This window comes from Nothoprocta perdicaria, unplaced genomic scaffold (genome assembly GCF_003342845.1).
Source record: "Nothoprocta perdicaria isolate Ctin4 unplaced genomic scaffold, notPer1 scaffold_114, whole genome shotgun sequence".
NCBI lineage: Eukaryota > Metazoa > Chordata > Aves > Tinamiformes > Tinamidae > Nothoprocta > Nothoprocta perdicaria.
Window position 1 is genome coordinate 2,202,887 of NW_020454250.1, and position 22,196 is coordinate 2,225,082.

The window sequence follows — 22,196 nt, forward strand, 5'->3', positions numbered from 1 at the left end:
CATACGTATTATATGAAAATACAATTTCAAATATTTGACCCCAGATGCAGTAAGGGGTTAATAATTAACTTTAATACAAGCCCACTTGTATTTAATGCTCTTTTCAACTCAAGCTCAAAGATTTCAGCTTCCTCTAACATACAGCGGGACAGTGTAAAATTAACTCAAGAAAATGAGGACTGTGTTTGCTCTGCTTCACAATTATCACTTTGGGTAACACAAACAGCAGCAGTGGATTCTCACAGTCATTACCTGCTTGCTTACAGCGTCCTAAGCCAAATACAGGATAAAGACAGTTGAATTTCCTGAGCTAATGAGAGAATGGCAAGTGACCTTCTGTCAACCAGAATATTGCCGTGCAAAAGAAGGACAGTCTCGCTACCACTGTATCTAGCATCGGTGGGTCATTTTGTACAAAGCCACTTCTCTACCAGTTGCGGAGCAGCAGTTTGCGTTCAGGTAGCACTGACGCTCTCTTGCAGGTCCAGCAAATTCCTGCTGGCAAAAACACAGCATCTTTTATAACACTTTGAGCTGTCCAGCTTACTCAAGCTACCATCACTTGCAAAATCTACCATGACTAACAGTCAGAAACGAGAACTGCTTCCTCCCCAGTGCACCAGCTGTCAAACACGCACTCTGCCTCTGATATGGAGACTTGGGAGAAATGGGGAAGCAAGGGAAGCAAGAAGGCAGTCACTCATTTTAAAGCAACCTGATATAATCTTCATCATTCTGCCACTTTCCTAGCCAAGGTACCATGAGAACAAAAATAGATCTGAAATCTTACTAATCATCTTCTGCAAAACAGTTTTTCACTAAACATACAAAAGTCACTAGGCAAATAAAACATGGTGACTTGAGAATGAATTCTGGATGGTAACGCTATTTTTACACTTACTGCACACTATGCTGGAAAGTGTAACCAGAATCTTACCTGACTACTGCACATACCCTGTCCTCAGAAGCTCAAATTTTACAGTTCCTTTCAAAATTCTTTCAAAAGCATGCAAAAATATTACTCTGGAAACTTAAGATTTGCTGTTCTTGACACGTAGCATCAATGAACTGAAAGGAGCAGTAACATTTAAGGTAGCTGAATCCCTATTATGTAAAACAAGCTGCATTTTCCAGCTCTACCCACAACAGTACTTCTATTTGTGGAACAAGATAAGACTTGCGCTCTCTGCCTTGCTGCTCTAAGATTTCAAATAGAATTTCACTTTAAAAACACATATGTCCTTAAAGATATTTTCAAATAGAAATTTCATGCATGATAAACAGCTCAGCATACACTAAGGAGTCTTTCTTTTCTCCTGTAGATTGCACCAGACATATCAAAAGCCTATGTATCCAAGATATATACAGTATACCAGATAACACTGAAAACCTAAATTCAGAAGAAGGAAAGAAAAATCCAGCAACAGAAAGTAAGGAAATCACCTCTGAGCTTAAAAATCATATTTTTACATAGCTGTAAAACATTATCTGACAGATAGTCTATTTGCAGGCTTGCTCCAATATAACAAATTAACACTGCTTTCCAACCCTGTCTTTCTGCATTTACATACCATGCATTATGCACAAAAAAAAAAAAAAAAAAGGAGCATACAAATAGAGATCCCTTCAGCCTAGCCTGTCACCGAAACCAGTGGAGAATTTCTCATTGATAAAAACAGAGAATGGAAGAAATCAGACCAACCTTCACAATGTACGTCACACCAGGTCCCAGGATCTTCTCACTCAAGTGCAGCCATCCTCGAGAGGGTTTATTGACAAAGCTGCTACTTTGATTCCAGTCTTCACCTCCCGGGTGCATTTCCTCTGACCGTGTTTTTTTCCCCATACTCATCTTGCTCACGTCCTGCTGAGAACACGAAGTGGCAGAGACAAGGTTACATATGTTGTCTGAAGCCCCTGCTGCCGAGCTAGAAGCACTCGAGCTTCCCTGCAACTTGGAGACTGCAAGCTCCTTTACTGCAGAGGAGAGGTTTCTGATACCCAAAAGGCTGCCTGTATTAGAGAGTTTCAGGTGGGACACTTTATGGATGAGGGTGCACAGGGTGGTGGGTCCATCTTCTTGGTCCTTGCGGAGAACCTCTGGCGAGACCAGGTATGGAGGTGCCGCTGAAGTCGTAGCAACTGCTGAGACCTTGCTGTTCATGGACAAATTGTGAATAAGATCATCAACTGATGTCACCGAATCATTCCTGAAGCGGTTATACTTGGTACGTTGAAGCATGCCCTTCTATCTGGTTTCCTGCATATGTTCTGGCAAATCTGATGCCAGCGCAGGAGATGCCTGTGCTAACATAGCAGGCGATTCATAACAACGCGGACAGACAACAAGATTTTGGGGTTAAAAAAAAAAAAAAGAAAAAAAAGCAAAGAGCATAAGGAAGAAGAAAAATACATATAAAGAAATTTCTTATGGTTCCACGTTAACGTTGGGTGAAGTAACAGTTTTCTATGACAGAGATTCCAGTCCTGCTTAGAGCTGCCAACTCGCTCACAGCAAAAGCATGACTCACACAAATGAGAAGGACCCTTTTCAACAAAAGGCTCAGTGAACACTGCAAATCACTTCCTGTAGCAAAAAAAAAAAAAAAAAAGCAAAAAAAAAAAAAATCCCATCCACCCACTTACAGCACACTAGCACCAATCAATTCTCAAATTTCCCTTTCCTATCTTCTCAAATAGATATTTCCTTCCAACCTTTAATTTTTTCCCTCCTCTTTTGGTACCAAAGGAAATTACCTCTAAAACTGATTTAACATCCTTTTAAAAAAACATCACACTCTTATTCTTCTGCTTAAATGTTTTTCCACCTCACATATTTGTGAATTGATGGAGACAATTAGATATCAGGTATCTGGATAATAAGAACACATAGGCATTCCTCCCCCCTCCACCTGCCCCCCCTCCCCTGCAGCAGAATAGATACCTTCAAGGTTTTCAGAACACCTCAATAAACACGTACTGTAAGCACAAACGAGGGAACCAAAGAATATACACGGTTTCTTCCACAAAAGCAACCTCAGAGACTTAACAAGTGCTTTTGTGCCCATGTTGTTTCTCACAGAAACTGTTATATCCAATTTTTGATAGAGAAACAAATTCTTCTCTCCAGTTACTCCACAGCAACCTTCTTCTTTTAATACAGGATTACATAAAGTACCTAATGTGTGAAGAAAAGTATTTTTCTGATGTCCGATCACAGGCTTAAAGATGCTTTTTTTTTCTTTTCACCACTGATATTCTCTCCCAAGAAAGCTGTGAAATGAATCTTCTATTCAGTGGAGTATTTGGTGTAATTCTGAAAGACTGAGAATACTAACAGAATATCAGAAAGTCCATGTAGCAGCAAACTGACAACCTGCAGGGAGGAAAAAAAAAAAAAACCAAGTCTTATTAAGCAAAAATGTCAGCCACAAACTTGATCTGAGGAGCAGCAGAACCTGAACACACTGGACAATTCCCTTCTCTTACATCTGCTTGGAAAAAACACAGGATGTACACAGCACTGTGGAAGACACTGCCCATCACAAACCATATGGCCTTTATCCATTAATTGCAAAAAATATCTTTGGGGGTGCAGAACAACGCACTGCATTGCAAAGAAATTCAGAGCAGAGAGGCTACAAAGTGGAAAGTTGTTAAAAAAAAAAAAAAAAAAAAAAAAAAGGTTACTAACTGCAGCACGTTTTAAAGAAAAAAAAAATCCTGCAGTATAACACCCCCGCGCCCGGCACCCGTGCACGAAAGCACCTAAACGCAGGTATTTAACGGTGCCGGGTGCAGGGCGCACGCAGCGCCGCTGCCCCCGAAGGCAGCGTCCCGGGAGCGCGCGGCGGCTGCGCTCCGCGGAGGCGCCCTCGGCCGCCGCGCGGGGATGCACCCGCAGCACCCCCCCCAACGCTGCCCGCACGGCGGGGACGCTCAAAACACCCGTTCCCGGGTATATTTTGCACGAGCCGCGCGGCGCGGGGAAGCCCCGCGGCTCCCCCCGCCCCGCGCTGCCGCCGCCGCCGCTGCGGCGTGTGAATGGAGGCGCCTCAATGGAGGCCGCCGCGATTCTGTGAATGAACGTCGCGCGGGCGCCGCCACGCATGCGCGCCGCGCAGCCAATCGCAGCGCGCGGCGGTGACTCATTCAGCAAAACGCCGCGCGGCGCCGCGGAGCTGCTCCCTGCCCGCCTTCCCGCCGCGGCCGCGTTACGTCCAGGAGGGCAACGGGAAGGGGAACGAGCTGCGGGGGGATGCGGGCTTGGATGCTCGGCCAGCGCCCATCGGCAGCGACACGGGCTTTGCAGGCCGGCCCACAGGAAAATACATATATATAAATATATATATATAAAAATATATAATTTCAAATACTGTTAGCACAGTGGGTATTTAAGAACAGTATGATCGGCACTACACTGAAAAGGATACAAGGGGAAAACTTTATGGTTAAAGCTTCACAAAGCACCAGCAGAAGGGTTCATTTCCCACACTCTTTTTTCCTGCCCCTGGAAATGCTGCTGAACATGGCTGATATTTTCAGCTCTTCTGAAAATCCCATGGTAGCTGTGAGAGGGGAAAAAAAAAAAAAACAGAGCAGTAGCTGCAGTTTTCCTAGAGGCTTGAAATCTGCTGCTTGTTTCAGCGGCTGATTAGAAACTATTTTCCTTTGCACACCTGGCCCTAAGCAGAGAGAAGTGGTCCTCTGAAAATCTTTTATCACTCTTGGGCCTGGAAAAGGTAAAAATATTGCCTATAGGCAAGAGGTCCAAATTCAACTTGAGAAAATTAGAATCACAATTAAGAGGCCTTGTAATAGGCATAATTTGCAATTAAAAATAGGATATAGTTGCTTTCTCTCTAGTGCCAGAGTATTCAAAGTTCTCTCTTGGTATTTCTAGTAACATATTTCTAATAATTTCCAATGCAGTCTGGTAGACTGCATGCATGCTGTGCTGTGCTGTGCTGTGCTGTGCTGTGCTATGCTATGCTATACCAGTCCCTTAAACTACTGAGGTCATTCTGCCCTCATCCTGCCAGGTGTCTCTGCATCCATAAGCTGAGCTGCACTTCTGCAATTTCACCAGATCAGCGAGGAAAGTGTATCCAAGCTAAAAACGTGTGTGCAGGGAGGGTTGTTGTTTGTTTTAAAAAAACACTTTTTGTAGGGATATGGGTCCAAGGCATTGCCACCATTAGGAATCAATGGCCATGGAACAACATGTCTGTTGTTAACTGGGTAATGAAGCAGTGGGTAGAAATTCAATGTTGATAAAAGCAAAATAATAGATAAGCATTGCAGTTTTTCTGAGTGGTATTAATAGCTTTGCACCTTTGACTCTTCCCCTTTTATTTTTTTTTGAACTTTCCTCCACTGTTGTCTTATGGGTTCTCCTTTCTCTTGACTCTTTTAGTGTCCTCTGGGGCAGCCCTTCCTCTTTTCCTTATGAGTAGATCCCTTCTGGGTCTCGACCACCTCTGAAGCCTGTATCCCTGAAGAAAGGAAGTTTTGTTATCTCAAAGGGAAGCAGAAGACAGGTATGGAGGATGCAATAGTGCAGAAAGCAAAAGGGAAAAAATAAAATATTTTTTCCACTGCTAGGATAGGATTTTAAAAGATTTTAAGCATTTAGTCACACAAGGGTAGGAGGCGCTGTCAGTGCAGAAGCTAAACTGGCTGCATTTCATGATCACCATGAAAAGGAGCCATGGCCACTACAACCAAAACGTATCATGATTTTCAGTAAGAAACTCCCCTGAACATGGAAGTGATGGTTTCAAAACTGGAGAATAATTCTACTTAAAAAGTACGTGGTAAATACGTACTTCACATAACTAAGTGCTAGAAACTGCTAAAATGTGCTGCAAGGCTGGTCCTGAACCAAACTAAACTTTAAAAAAAAAAAAAAAAAAAGAGAGAGAGACAAGGAATAATGCTCTGTTTTGGCAAAAGGTCTCACAGAATTCTCAGGGTCAAAATGTTCAATCCATTACACAAAAAGGCAACATTTTAATAGCACAAAGACCTTCAGTATCCAGTTTGGATATATATTTACTTGATCAGGTAATAGAGAAAGTAAAGTACCAACCCTCTTTGCACGGGCCAGATATTTACTGGAAATATTTTATGCATCTATTAATCAGGCTCACTCCAGCTTTATTTATGTGACGTCTGCAGCTGATGTGGTTACAGCAAGCAGAAAAAACACTGCAACAGCCAAGCACCATGACATAATCTTCTTGAGAAGGCATGTAGCTATTTCAAGGAAAGACCAATTTTGGAATCATTTTGATGTAGCTAACAGTCCTTGCACATGTTTGAGTATGCTCACTTCCTCATGGGGTGCTGCGCACAGTGTTCAGCTTCTTGCTCCCCTGATTTCAGGGGGGACTCACACAAAACATTTTCAGCAAAAACTGCTTCAAAACATTTTGCAGGAAAAAAGCATCACATCACTTCGATTTTTTCCCCTACTGTTTGAGTCAGACCTTAGGTTCTGTAAAGCTAATATGACATGTTTGACCTATGGAAAAAAAAAAAAAAAAAGACCGTAGCTCTTCCTTTACAAAAATAAAATATGTGGGTTTTTTTTTCCAAAAAGTGGCTTTTACATCATTTTAACAAGACGCATCTATTTTTGTGAAAATTGCTGCAAATTTCCCTCATCTGCCCGTCGCTCTCTCCCCATCTCTCACGCGATCACAGTTTTGCAGTTTCCCTGGCAACCCCATTGCTAAGGGTGGGCCCTGCGCCTACGTGGGCGCCGTCTCTGCAGCTCTGCAAGTTATTCCCCTGGAAAACCGCACCGGCGGAAGCACTGCCGCTTCCAAGCAGGGATTAGCAATCATCAGCAACCAGCTTTCAAAGCTCTGCTGGTGAAAATGCCAAAGGCACATATGCGTTTTGGTAGAGATGCTCGTGTTTTAAGCCAGAAGCTGACCATGCGGAATAGCACTTGGAAAATGCTGAAATTATTTTGTCCAAGGACATTTTCATCCTGTGAAATATGACATGAAAAATCCAGAAGAAAATGAAACCCGTAACTCCTGGTACTCCATTAGTTACTCCTGTGGGCCTATTGCTAAAAGTCAACATTATATAAAAGTTCAGAGTCCAGATGGATCTGAGATAATACCCAAAACAGAGCATGACATTAAGCTTTTGCCAGGCAGGATCAGACATGGGTGAGCATTACAATCCACAAACCAGCCCTAAATCAGCTCTGTAGCATGGGACCTACTCTGACATAAGCCGCAGTTTTTACAATAAATTCTCCCTTTCTCTACACTAGCCCCTGCAGTGAGAGAGAAAAGCAGCAGCAATGTAGAAGTGCCATCATTTTTAAGGACAGCTCCCAGCTCTGCCATGGCTGCTCCCACCTGCCCTAGTCTTTCGCAGGTGCTCTTGCTCATCCTCATCCTCATCCTCCCTGGATCACTCCAACTGCAAGGCATTTTCTCTCTTCCTGACAACGCGTTTAAATGCTATACCCCTTCTACTACTGATTCAAAAAATACTGCTTTCCTTAATGCTAGCTGAGCTCATCTCTGAGGGTGTCTTGCTCGCCTGTTGGTTTGTTTTCACTCTTCTTTCTCTTGTCAGGGCCCCTTGAGTTGCTGCACGGGCAGCTGACGATGCATCTAACTTGAGTGCCTGCCATGAAGTGACATCCTGAGACCTGTGTGACTCCCCTAACCTAAGAACAGTGAGGACGGGAGGTGCTTGTGTCAGGCCTGTGTTCCTCTTGAGCGACTGCAGGAAAACGGCTCATGCCGGCACGGACTTGAGGGGCCACTTGTCCTCCACAGCAGGAGCCACGGTCCAGCTGAGGCTTCGCACCAGGCCAGGCTTCTGCTCCCCCCAGGGTATTTCCCAGTCTTGTTTTCTTCCACTTCCACAAACTACTGCCCAAGTGGCAAACTGCACTATCCCAGCTCCAGAGAAACAGACCCATCCTCTTCTCTCTGGCCTCGTGGTGCACTCATCCTGATGGAAGTGGCAGTTCTCTTCCCTTTGTGTGCATTCTGTATGTGTTAATGTCCAAGTTTCTCTGCCTGCTGTAGTTGTAGGAGATGGGACAGGTGAGTAAGGATGTGTCTCATGGATGAGGACATGAAAGCTCTCATTTATCCACTATGAAACTACCAGGAGCCATACAGCAAGACAACAATTAAAACGCCGCTTTATAAGATTTGTTGGTGCTAATAACCAAATCTGTCTCTGAAATGGACACAAATGAGAAATCCAGATCTATGTTTGATCTGTTCAAGGCAGAATCTTTAATTTAAAAAAAAAATGAAGGTGAGGAAGGGAACAGCAACAGCAACCCAGTTCACTGACAAATGATGCAAGGATTCTGCCTATTGTTGAGGAACCAGTCAATTATTTGGTAGTCAGGGCTACATCTTTTTGTTTTTAATTCATGAGATGTATTTAATAATTCAGTTGTTCTCTTTCCTACTTTGTAATAAGGTATCTGTGTTTGATCTATTTTCATTTGTTCTCTCTTTCTTCTGTTTATAGCTTGTTTTCCTATAAACAGTTTGAAAGTTGCTTTCAAAAAGCCTGTTTGTGAAGTTCTATTGCCACGAGTTTCCAGATGATTTCACTGCAGATTTCATAACCCAACTGAAAGTTTGGGAATTTTAATTTTCTGGGTAACCTGGGGAAAAAATGGTGTAAGTTATTAAAATAAATAACATTTTAATAGTTGCTATGCAAAAAGTTTTTGTACGTTTTATGAAAGTTTAAATAGTATCGACATTACTTTTTAAATATATTAAAAGCAGCTTATTACATATACATACAAATACATGTTACCATTGCTAGAAGATTTAATTCCAGTACCTACGCTTTCCTAGGATGGCTGCATTTGGGCAAGAACAATGAAAAGGCTGATGATGATATGAGAACTATTCACATGCAGAACTCTTACTTGCTGCATTGGCATCACACAGAGAAGAGAACAGCGCTCCTGCTGTAGCTGTACGAGTTAATGCTAGCTGTACTTTGTCTTAGTAGACAGTAGCCCATTAAAAGTATTGCATTTTCCTGAATTTGTATGTTCCCTTCCTCTTATGAAAGTCCAAATGACAAGAAAAGAATAGCAATTGACAGTACCAACAGGTATCTTTGTCTTAGGCTGCACTTGAGAACAAAATTCTCTAGGCAGGGTGGACATTTGGTGGCAGTGGCAAGAACAGCTCAGACTGCTCCTTGCTTCAGTAGCATGAAACATTTATGTCATGGTACAGAGACTCAAACTGGCTGAAAAATAACCGAGGGGGAAAAAAAAAAAGAAAACTGAATTCTGAAAATTCCTCATCAGATGATAAATACTAGCAGTGCAGGGCTATTTGCAGAAGTTTCCTTCAGAAGGTGGGCGCCTTGTGCATTACAGGCGTGTTGACATGAGTCACGGCAGCCGTCCACGGCGTGTCGGGGTCAGAGGGGCTCTGCCGGAGGCGCCGGCAATGGGGTCTGCCGGGGAGCTCCGAGCCCGCTGCAGTGCCAGGCCCAGACAAATCCTGCTGCGAAGCACTGGGGAGAAAGGGAGAAGGCACCGACAAACCCCGTTCCCTCCCTGGGAGCGCTGTGGTGGCAATAAGTGACGCAGACGGCAGAATCCTGCACGGCCTGGGAAGCAGACGGAGGAACACCACACGGCAACTGCAGCCGTGTTGCCCCAGAGCGGACCCAAAGCAGGTTCCAGTGACAGCTCACAGAGGGATTAACCGGCAGAACCGGCACTGCTGCTGGAGCTGGCATTTTGCATCGCGCAGTTGCTGATTTTCTGCTGTCATTCTGCAGTTTGACCGGGGCATGAAAGAGATCTACACCTCTGTAAGATTATTATGTAGCAACGGAGAAATCTGTTAAGCCTCTCTTATGACAGCTATTACCGAACATCGCAAACAGTAATTGTCCTTAAACCAGCATTGTGTTTTAAAACACAATCTCTCACAATCTTTATCTCTCTGCAGTTGTCAAGGCTATGCCCAGGGAAAGCTCTTTTTGCTTTACCTCTGTTACACAGGTCTGCTTTGTCTTAGTACAGCCAGTCATCCATCCAAGAGCAAGAAATTACAACAAAACATAAACGTTAATTTTGTGCATATAATTGTGTAACACTAAGAGCCTGCTTTTGGGCAGTATCTTTCCAATATATATGCTTGTCCAGCATACCTTAGTTGGCAGAAATATGTGTTTTAGATGAAAGCATTAGGATTGCCATGTGGCTATAACACACTTAGGTAAACTGCAAATTCTTATAGTTAACGTCAAAATAACTCTCTTGCATAAAATTTTATACTGGAATAAATGTGCAGGTCTGTCCCTGTGCAGTGGCTCAAATGTAAATGTGAGTGTTGGAGTCCACAATGATCACAGCCAAATGAAAGAAAAGGAAGATGTTAGAAGTGTTTAGTGCCGTGATGTGTGGGTAGATGATAACATTAATGGACTGATTTCCTTACCTTGCCAAAAGCATTTTGTTTTTAAATTTTAACATTTTAACATCCTAATTTCCCCAAAATTAGGATGTAGCAAAGGTATATCCTTCTAGAAAGAAAACTTGCCATATGCAAAAACTCTATTTGCCTGCTCTGTAAGGTAGCTTCTGGTCCTTTCCAAGCACACGGGGGTATTTTTGATGTGCACACACACATCCATGGCATAACCACAGACCTCAGACACAAAACTGACACGTGCAAAGAAGTGAAGGAAGCCAGGAGGAGCCTTTCCTCCCCACAGAGCACATTTTTGAAAGGAAGGAGCCTGCAACGTGTCGCCCCAGGACAAACCAGCTCCACCAGCCTTGAGAGGGCCCTTTGCAGGAGAGGCGGCATTTGCAGCACGCACGGCACGGCGAGGAGGGATGCGCAGAGGGGCATGCGGCAGCGCGGAGGGGACGCACAGTGAGCACAAGAGGGAGCAACACCAAGTGCAGGCAGCACCTGTGTGGTTCATTTCCCCACCAGCATTATTTATGCCCCCAAGATTATCTTGTGGGCCTTAGTCAGCGGAGAGAAAGAAAAAAAGAAAGAGGTAAATTATTCACAATGTGGATAGTAACTGTCAGAAAATCGGGGACAAAATAAGTATTTTTCTATTCCCTGTAACAACTTCTCACTTTTTATCAAGTAACTTTTGCTTAAAAATAGCAACAATTTAAACTTCTCAGTATCACAGATGCCCTTATAGCACAGATGCACTTATTAAAAATAGTGCATTACAATGTGTTGAACCAGCAGAACATTCTCTCAGCAGTCACGGAGATTTTGCTCAACTTTTCCAATATGAAAATATTCTTTATTAAGACCTGTTAAGTGTCCTTTTGAGAAGCTTATGGATTTTCTAAATCATCATTAATTTGCTTGCTTTGAATAGAACTTTGGCCAAAGTAAATGAAAATTAGTTGCTAGGAAAGGATAAAAGTTTCCTTTACTTAAATAGTGAGTTCAAATTCATGCCTACCTCACTTGAGCCTGGTTTCTGTTTCTTGGTTATCTCTGTAACTGGCCCATATCATCCATCCATCAAGTAATGAAGCTCCTGAACAACTTCAGCCAAACATAACAAAAAAGGGGGAGATTTCAAAGATATTAAATAATTCCATATTCATGGAGATAAGCAAGGAGAGGGCAGCAGGGGGAAGAGAAATTTTGCCCATTGCCCCAGCAGGGACGACACTGCAGAGTGAGCCCAACCTCATCAGGTCTAACCAACAGGGAATACATATCTATATAAAACATATGTATTTTTATATAGAATGTAAATGGGCTGTAGATGTCCTCACCACAGAAAGAGATCTAACTGAAGAGTGTATTTAGACATCAATAAAAGCTATCATAGCTTTATCCTATAGACATATGCTTACCCAAAGTAGAATATTCTTCCAAGAGCTCATCTTGCATTGCTGCCTTGAAAATTCTCCTCTTAGCCATGTAAGTTCTTCCTTTTGCACTACTAGTTTTTGATAACCCTGCTTTATAATTCCTACAGGGTATCCTATTAGCATTTCTACGTCACATATAGTGTCCCGAACACCTGCATCACAGTGAAGGTGGTTAGCTGGAGTTGTTTTGCTGTCATTATGTGGAGTGAAATGATTTTGCATTATACTATAAAGGAGTATTTACATTTTGGAAGTAAAGAATGATTTTCTAACCTAAGTTTGGAGCTTTGGATCACGTCCTCTTTTCACTGAAATCCTTGGGAACACACATGCCCTTTTGCTGTCTCAAAAAATATGCCAACCTACTTTCTACCCATGTCTTCCTGCAGACTGGGATAAATCTGTCATAAACATTTGGAAGAATCACTTGATGGCACCTCAGTATGTCACTGTATTTCCGCACTCTTATTTTTACTATGGTTATTCCAGTTAATATACCTCCTGTTAAACATCCACTTAGATTTTTAAGATCTTTGCTTGCCAAATTCCATAAATTCACTAGAGTCCGTTCAGTTCACCTGCTAAAGATCCATCTCTCCATGACTATGATTACTATTGCTGGTGCCACCACCAACTCAAGGTTCCTCAGTCAAACCCCAACCTCATCCCAACACTAGCAGTTCAGTTGCACATTCTTTTCAATAGCACTAAATGTGATGTTATATAACTAGTAGTTTGCCAAAAGGCTTTAAATATGCTTAACCCTAACATTCAGAATTAGCAGTTCCTTGAACAAAAGGCAAAAAGGAGCCTGTGGTCATATCTACCCTACTCTTTCACATAATACGGGGAACACATCTTTTATGAACTAATTCCTCATTAGACCATGTATACTTAAAAAACAATAACATCAAAAAAAAACAGACTTTATTAGAAATTTTTGGTGATGGAAAAGTGTGAGAATCTTGGGTAAATTGCTACCATAATTAATTACCCTGTTGTTTACTGTTTGTAAGCATAAACACACAATATAAAACACCTCAAATATTATACTTAACAGGTCTGTTCTTAGCATGCGGAGCTAGATGAGGTCAGTACCAGGTACAGATTTACTGGGTAATTCCTAAAGCTTAAATCAGTCCATTAGCAGTTTCAGTTCTGAGCTTACTCCTAAATTATGGAACTTAATTGCACGGACATCCTGTGCCTCATGCCATCCAGTCAGATATTATCGTCATGTTTTTCACCGCAAGGGCAGCCTACAGCTAAAAGCACAAATGACTCTGAGCTATTCTGGATGTTCTAGTCCATTCATGATTATGTCAGTAGCACTATATTCCATCATTACTTCTGATTTCTATATAAAAATATGGAAGCTCTCCTAAAGAATAAATGAAATCTGAATCCTTGCGGGGCATTATTGCCAGGGGGCTTGGAGGGCTGAGGAGATAACACACAATTCTTATTTTTATAATTTTATAATTTTTGTTTACAAGGAATAAGCTACTGCAGTGTATCCTAATATTGGCCTTTCTGGCACTGGTTTCTAAAAACGAAGCCAACACAAAAAACTCCTTAGTAAAGAAACCACAGAATCACACAGAATTACAGAATCTTCAAGGTTGGAAGGGACTTCTAGAGATCATCTAGTCCAAGCCCCCTGCTCCAACAGGGACATCCAGAGCACGGGGCACAGGGCGGCATCCAGGTGGGTTTGGAAGATCTCCAGAGAAGTAGACTCCACAACCTCCCTGGGCAGCCTGTGCCAGGGCTCTGGCACCCTCACAGGGAAGAAGTTCTTCCTCACATGGAGATGGAACTTCCTTTTTTTCAACTTATGGCCATTTCCCCTTGTCCTATCACTGGCCACCAATGAGAAGAGCTTGTCTCCTTTTCCCCTGCATTCTCCCTTCATGAACTTATACATGTTAATCACACTCACTCTCAGCCTTCCCTTCTCCAACCTGAACAGGCCCAATTCACTCAGTCTCTCCTGACACCAGAGATGTTCCAATCCCTTAATCATCTCAGTCGCCCTCTGCTGGACTCTCCCTAGGAGCTGCACATCCTTCTTATACTAGGGAACCCAGAACTTCCTCCAATACTCCAGGTGTGGCCACCCCAGAGCTGAGTAGAGGGGCAGAATAACCTCCCTTGACCTGCTGGCAACATCCTCCTGATGCAATGTTCATATGCAAATGATGCAAATGTACATATTAAAAGTCATTTTATTGGTTTGATGATCTTGCACTCACGAGTAGACAAGAATATACCGCACATCGACACATACATACATAATCTCCCTCCCTTTCACTCTCTACAATCACTATAAAGACAGTTTATTTCTAAGGCTATTTTCATCTGACTCCTATGTGTATAGTTTGGGAGTAACTTGAATACAGTTTTCAGAGAGCAAACAGCAAAATAAGCAAGCATTCCCTTCTGCAATTCAATCATTTCCTCATCAATATGCAATACTATCTGATGGGCGACTATGAACATACTCTGACTTATAACTAATGTTGTTTTCTCCATTACCTGCCCAATATCTCCTGAAAATGCATTTTCATTGTGGAGTGTCAATATCAGTCTCTGGAGCTTATTAGACTCTCAGTCTTTAAAGATTACCTGCTAATATTAGCAAGAATATTAAATCAATTTTAATTTCATTATGGACAGTACTGGTTTTAAAAACACATCTTATTCATGCATACCTAATTTTTAATGTTAGTTCTGAGTCATATTACTTCAGTATTAACATTTGATTCCCTGACACGTTGAGTTTGACTTGATGTGGAACTGGGTTCTAGCATCTGCAGGGTTAATCTGCTGAGTCGTGACTACTTGCAACTGTCAAATTCTCTCCAAGGATAAATAATTAAAGCTTCAGGAAGAATAAGCACACAGGAAGTGGTGGAGATTGGATGTACGTAGGTGTTGAGGGCATTCATTTTTATCCAATCGCTGAATAAAAAGCACATTATTCATGCAATCTTGTTCATTCACTGCTACGTGACCTGCACCACAATAGAAGACTGCAGCATCCAAGACTGAATTGAAATGCATTAGAGGCAGAGACGAAAGAACTCTAACTGTACCAGCACAGTATTTCAAATACAAGAACAAAATGCTATGCTGTAGGTGTATACATAGCCTGTGGTTAATGTTATAATGAGACGAGTTACAGCTCTGATGACTAATGCTGAAACTGCACATAAAAATATTGTTTCTCACTGAATTTTCTTCTTTGGGTGCAATAAGAATGGCAAAAAGTAGCCTCAAAGTGAAATGGCTCTATCATTTTCTCTTCAGGTTAGATCATTATGTGTTCCATTAATGATTATTTCCAGATTAGAAAGCAAAAAAGAAAAAAAGCACATCCAAAAAGCTTTCCCTAATCAGCAAAGCAAAATGAATGCAATGCATTTCAGCATTAGCATTTGTGGTAGAAAATTGCTGAAACAATCTATTACAATAAAGTGAACACTATCAGGCAGGAAGACCTACCTTGCAAAATCCAAATGTCAGCAAAGATCTCTTATCTCAAAAGAAACAAAACAAAACAAACTGTTGTGTGTTGCTGAACATTTTCTGAAGGACAAGAACAACTCCCAACTCCAAAAGAGCTTCCTTCGCCTTCATATTCCTATTTATGTCCCATGTTTACTCACTGTGAATTCTGTCTCTGGCTTGATACAGCATATCCTGCAAACTACTCCTATAAATATAACTGTTTACTTGCTTGCATATTTGTATACCACATATTCAAGGTGCAACTCAGATTGTACTGTAGTGAGGAAGCCGACCAATAAACAATGAAAAACCATTTAACTATAGTCCCATATAAACTCCATAGTTACTGGAAAGCAGGGATCTTGCTAAAAGTGTTCATATCAACTCCCACAACTACCTGCCCACTCCAGCAATTTTAAATACCAGATTAGTTACATCATTCTTAGCAGCAGATGTTAAAGCTACGTATCTTCCATCCGAGCACAGACAGCCTGGTGAACATTTTAATTCTCATTTACAAAGAGAAATAATGATCCTACAGAAAGTCTCAAAAACTGTAGAATTTCATTAGAAAACGGTGGCATGGGGTCTGTCAAAATGTTATCAGAATAAATATTTTGTTTTGACATGACTGATGGAAATCAAACATCTGAAAACATTGTTCAACATGCATTTAAAGAATGTAATCAATGGGTTTCTTACCACAAATGAAAACAAATAAGCAAGCCAACAATAACAGAGGCAAACAGAAAGAGAACCAAATGAGTATGAAAAAACTGCAAGTCTTGTTATTTATATATCCTTCCTGAGAAAGGCAACTAAGCGCTGTATCTGCAGAATGTGATTTTACATGTGAGTAAAAGAATGAAGGGAAGCATATGCCTCACAGAGAAAGAGGGGGTAAAAATCAAATACAGTCAGCCAAGGAGAAGAAGAAGATGAAAGAAGAGGGAGGAAGAAAAAATACCAGATCAGAAACATATCTGAAGAATTATTTAGAATTTAGAATTATTTAGCAACAAATCTCCCTGTCCCAGGAGGCTCCAAAGAAATTTTGAAATGCAGTAATGGTTGTAATATAACAAGTCTAATACAGAAATAATTGATAAACTTAAAAACACCCAACTCTTTAAAGAACAGCAGCTTTTTGCCATGGACAGGGCAATTATGATTATTAACATACACTTAAATATTCTCAAGGAGTAGTAAAAAAAATAAAAGATGCAATACACTCCTTAATGTTTTCTGCTTACACAGGAAATGTTCTCTGCTTGCAAACTGCAGCAAAGCATTAAACAAAGTGTTGGGCAATTTCATAAATGGCAACTACATAAACACTTGTGCCATCCTTAGGGCCTGAGAAAGCTCTGATGGCTGGAATGATCTTCAAGCACTGCTATCAGATGCAGTTTTGATATCTATGAAAACTTGGATAATGCATCACTGTTCCTCCATTAGCATAAACACTAATGAGTGTTTTGAAAGAATTTGAAATGAAAAATTCAAAATTGCAAAGCTTTTTATTTATACCTCTCATTGGTCACCCAAGTACAAATATTCAACATAAAATATTCTGTGTCCCAGTGATGTAGTATTAATGGCTATCAACATCGTACAATATTCGTACACATTCAAAAGGAAGTGAAGCAACTAAGTAATAAATCTTATTATATAATTAAGCATTATCAGTTTAGGGATCTAAGATTAAATAGCTCCTAGGTAAATTCAAGTTCATGTGATGTTAACAGCACTGTGTGACTTCTTGCAGGAGAAGATAGTTTTCCCAATGTCAATAAAGAATACTATATTAACTTCCCTCTACCACTTCAAAACTGAAAAATGATTAGCTGTAATGGAAAAACAACACAAGACTAATTCTCTGTTGGTCTTGGCCAGGACATACAATGCTGGTCAAATTCATATTAAGTTCATTTCAGCATTTAGACCAAGAAAAGTTAACTGACTTGGGGAAGGGCACAGTAATTTCATGAAGATGTTTGCCTGCTCATCTATGAACGAAAGAAATTCTCTGAAAGTCAGTGGCACAGACAAATAGAGGAATAAAAATATTTTCAGTTAAAGAACGTTAACTAAAATCAGGCAGATTATCCAACTCCTGGTTATCATTTGTTAAATTCATAGAAAATTAATTTCTACATAGTAGGAGGGACCAACTGACCAATACAAACGAGAAATAAACATGATGATTGAGACTTATTAGTATTTGAATGGAAAGTTCACATATGTTAAGGAGAACTCAAAGTGTCTATATAGCCCTGGAATAGCCCTATTGGGTATAATTTTTGCATCTCAGCATATATGTAACCTGAGTATGACAGCAAAACTCTTCCTATCTCAATCCTATATAGCACTTTTTTTTTCTAACATGTTAATATATAGATTGCATTTTGGAGTTTCCAGATTCGAAGATAGTTTTGCAATTGAGTGTCATGCTCTCCAAGTATATTTTCATCCCAACTAACTTTATCACTTAATGGAGGTGCTTAAGTTTGAAGTCCTAAACACTCTCTTCAGTCTACAGAAAGAGAGGGTCAGCTGTAGAAGTCTGATCAGATATTAAGTGAGCTGAATTATATTCAGTGAATGCCCTACTCTATATGTCATACTGAAACTATCTGCATATTAACAGTTCAAATATTTGAACAGCATTCAGAACAAACAAGTCCCATCTAATCATCAAATGACTTGTATTCTTCTCTCTCCTAATTCAATCTTCTCATAAGCTATTTTTATGCTAAGTACAAAAGCAACTCAGTGGTCTTTTAATCATAAGTCCCTTCTTCATTTAGTATCTTTAAAAAGAGATCTTTCTTTTTCATTCTGTTTCCATTGGTAGCAAGTGAGTAATAAGTTCTATTTTTAGGCGACTAGTACAACAGAGTTAAAAAAAAAATAAGGTAGAGTAGATTATCCACATCTCAGCATACTTCAAAAACTTCAAGAATTCACAAATAATTTGAAAGATGCTCAAGGATCTCCTATTTCCATGATTCAAACCTCTGCTCTGTCCCATATACCATTTAGTAGAAGAAAGCCTGTGAAAGTCCCATGATTTATTAGTTTTACTCCAAAAAATATGAGAAGTGGCCTGAAAAAGCAAAATCTCAGACAAAGAACTTGTTGTCAGTTATAGTAAAACAATTTTACAAGACACAGGATGATTTGACAGGTCTTGGAAAATGGTAATAAGGAAAAGTAAGGGCATTTGTTGCCATTTCAGCTATCTAGACAATTTAAAATATGAATACTGGGAGCTAATTAGCTAATATATACAACATAATGATAAAGTTTCTAAGCCAAAATATATTTGACTAAATTAAGGCAAAAACATAGAATTAAAAAAAAATAGGATAGAGTATACGAACTTCTCTTTCTAGTACATTTAGAACAGATCAGGAGCAAATACATACTTTTCTCATTCATTTTACTTTTCAGAAGCCAGTGAAGCCCAGTGAAACAAGTTAATTAATAACAAAGCTCAAATAGCACAGTTTGCTTTTAAGGCTCATTTAAAATTCAACAAATCAGAATCTCTAGATTCTTATCTTTTCTGCTCACCTGAACAAAGTTCACTTTTGTTTTCTTTTTGACGTAACTACAGTTCTTTTTCCTCTTTCCCTGAGAGCTATTTGTTTCTATAGCCTCTTCTCACACTCTCCTGAACTTCTGTGGATCAAGAGAGCATATTAATTTTTCCACAATTCAAATGGACATTGAAGTTCATTGTAATATCAGAAGTAGAGGAAGAGAAAAGCCTCATTTTGACAAACAAATTAGGACACCCCCCCACACACACCTTTCTAATTGTCATAATTTTCATTATTCATGTTTTCGTGACATATGCTATGGAAGTGACTCTATACATGCGTTCAGTGCTTCCAAAGTTGTCACCTTGAATACTGGAACCCCATGCCCATCTACAGAAGAGCCCTAACAGCAAAACACAACAGCACCTCAGTAACCAGTAGAATAGACCAAGGAAAATAAAATTCAAGTGGTTATTTTTAAAGCTGAAATATGGAGTACTTTTGTAGTTACATTTGTAGTGTCACAAAACACCAGGCTCTTCTTTTTAATCTGCCTCATGCAGGCCGGAAAGTTCTGATGGAGCCAAAATATAGGTTGAAGAACTGATGATTTTAGACTGAGGCTATTTTCAGACTGCTCCCCCTTATCTTTATTTCGGTCATTATAAAAGTGAAGCAAACGAAAGAACAAGAATAATTTGTACTGTTCCTTCCTTGCAGTGCCAAGATTCAGCACTGGTCTACAGGACTGTAAGATCCATATTGCTATTTGTATAATGTTTTCTAAAATAAATGTCGACCTTGAACAATAGTTGGAGCAAATGCTCACTATGTGACGAGATGAAAATGCCACATACACATCAGCCTGTACTGATAAAACAGTATGCCTTGAACAAGCATGCTGTTGTTATAAAAATCTAACTGTATGATTGATTATAATAAAAAAGATAGTTGTCTTCTTTTGGTACTTTGAAAGCATCAAAATGAATTTTTAGCCACACTAGTTACCTCCTGGAGGCTTCAAGAAACCAACATCTGCTGATCTAATATACAGCAAAATAATATGTTTGGACTGCTGTAAGGGACATGCAATTTGGAAATATTTAGGGAAACTATGGATTTGGGGAAGCATCTCCATTGCTGGTGATGGTGAGACTGGATTGGTCTCACCAATGGATTAGTGAGAAACCTTGCTAGCCAAGAATGTCCTTTGGAAGAGACTTTCTCCTCTCACATGCACACGTGCATCTCTAGGAGGAAGCTAAATGCAGAGACATACCAGCTCTAAGAAAATCTTAAATCCTCACATCCCCCTCATTTCCACATTAAGTTTAGTGCATCTATTTTAATTTCACTCTTTGAGAATGCAAAATATTTATGTAAAGTTCCTAAAAGTGATTTTTTCCAGTCTTTCAGATATTAGGGTGAGAGCTTAAATAAGGGGGAATAGCTTCAAGTTAAGTAAAAGCTGTCATTAGTTGTTTTTTCTAATTCAGATTAATTGTCTTTCCTTATGTACAGATCAGATAAATGAGAGCACGTTTCACTACCAGATGATACATTGTAGGACTGTTTGCTTTAATTTATCATCAATCATATGGAGCATTTTTATAAAGAGTTTATTTTAGCATTATTCCATTCCAAATTTCTGCACACAATTTTTTTTTCCTCCTTGTAGCTCCATCTGCTGATTGGAAAAATGTTACAAGGTGCCATGGTAACGCCTGCTGTACTGTAACACATACTGAAGAAAGTTTTCAGACTCCTCAGGCATAACCAAGACATACAAAAAAAGCACACTAATGTCAGAAAAAAAGCCTCCAGAGAAATTACTTCAGGAGATTTCAGAGATTTTTTATTTATATATATTTTACATTCTAAAAATTATAATACTCAAACAGTAGGAAAAAAAAGTCTTCCTCTAATAAAAGTCAATTTGGTATTCACAAATGTAATACATGTTGCTGTTTGAGATAAAGATGAAGCATTTTCAAAGCAGGAGCTGGCAATGGTTATGTCTGAACTTCATTTCTTGATATCCAGCTACTCATGCCACTGGCCAATGTCATGAAGAGAAAGAAGATTCTCATAAGAACTTACTTTGAAGCAAAGAGGATTAAATTCCCTAGACTTCCTCTCCAATCAATAATAATAGGAAAAAAAGATATTTACTGTTACAAGAAAATTCAGAACACTGACTTCTTCCCTTTGGAGAAGCCTCTCTCAATTACCTAAAAGAGGTTATCAACACTAAGATTAGACTGCCCTTATGCCATTAAAAACCAAACCAGCCTTCATCTTTGTAGAGGGTTCCCTGGCAGTTGCAGGGTTTGGTAGCGGATACACTAGCAGAGTTTGTAGTAGCAGCTATTGGTGGCAGAGTAGGAAGAAACAGAGCATGATCGAGGCCAGGCGCTCATCCTCTGTGCAGCCCTTCAGCCCAGACAAAATCCATGCACCTGCAGTGCACTGGGCTCACGTTTATTTCTGCCAAATAGAGGCAGAAATAGGAGATTACGTAGAAGAACTCCACCTTCTGCTTGCAGGCTGGACAATGAGTCTGAATGCATCCATTACTAGGTAACCTGCTTTTTGTTGCATCTCCCTTTCGCCCAAATATCTCTGTAGCAGGCCAGTGTACGCCGGATCTTAATAAAGGACGGAGATTTGTTGTTTTGGATTATTTTGTCATTTGAAGCATATGCTCAAGTGATAGACCTGACAGCAAAAGGTCTCAGAAATCTGTTTCTCTAAAATATGAAATGAGAAGCTTTTTATTTGCCATGGCACAACTTGAGGTGTAACACCAACTGCAGAAAGCATAATCATTTTGGTAGGCAGTTTTTGTAACACTCACTGAACCAGAACAACTGTGGATCAGTCTGGAGCAACTATTTGTTTGCCTGATATCCCGAAAAACACCACACATTCCCAGTCTTGATTCTAGAATCTCTCAGGACAGATTTCTCAGTCTGAAACCCAAAGCATACTCTCAGAAGAAGTTCTGTGAATTGTACAGCCTTTTTAAGGACTACTGTTTCAGGCTTACATCCTTGCCTTACTGTAGCTGCACACCAGCAGCAGTGACAATATTTATCCACAATTCTTTCCAAAGACAGATGTAGATGTGATACTAACATTGCACTGTGCTGGAAATTACACATACCAGATGCTTGCGGTGAACATTTTGTTTTTGATTAGCAGGTTGACCGATGGTCTTAATATCCAAATGTGTG

General features: G+C 40.1%; 1 protein-coding gene and 1 long non-coding RNA gene across 3 annotated transcripts in view; both read right to left on the minus strand.

Annotated features, from left to right (window-relative positions):
• Positions 1-2,592, minus strand: part of SHC3 (SHC adaptor protein 3) — a 55,727-nt gene extending 53,135 nt beyond the window's left edge. Inside the window, exon 1 of one of the 2 annotated variants that reach the window (XM_026053223.1) lies at positions 1,703-2,592. In XM_026053223.1, the coding sequence (XP_025909008.1) occupies positions 1,703-2,242 (540 nt within the window). In that variant the 5' untranslated portion in view covers positions 2,243-2,592. Of the gene's footprint in view, positions 1-937; positions 990-1,702 lie in introns of those variants that run through there. The other variant, XM_026053231.1, reaches the window with a different exon arrangement.
• A 419-nt stretch (positions 2,593-3,011) lies between these two features.
• Positions 3,012-3,663, minus strand: LOC112959363. The gene is made up of 2 exons (XR_003251603.1): positions 3,490-3,663; positions 3,012-3,376 (listed from the first exon to the last, which is right to left on the minus strand). It is a non-coding gene; the product is annotated as an uncharacterized LOC112959363 (long non-coding RNA).
• Between the last annotated feature and the right edge of the window lie 18,533 nt (positions 3,664-22,196).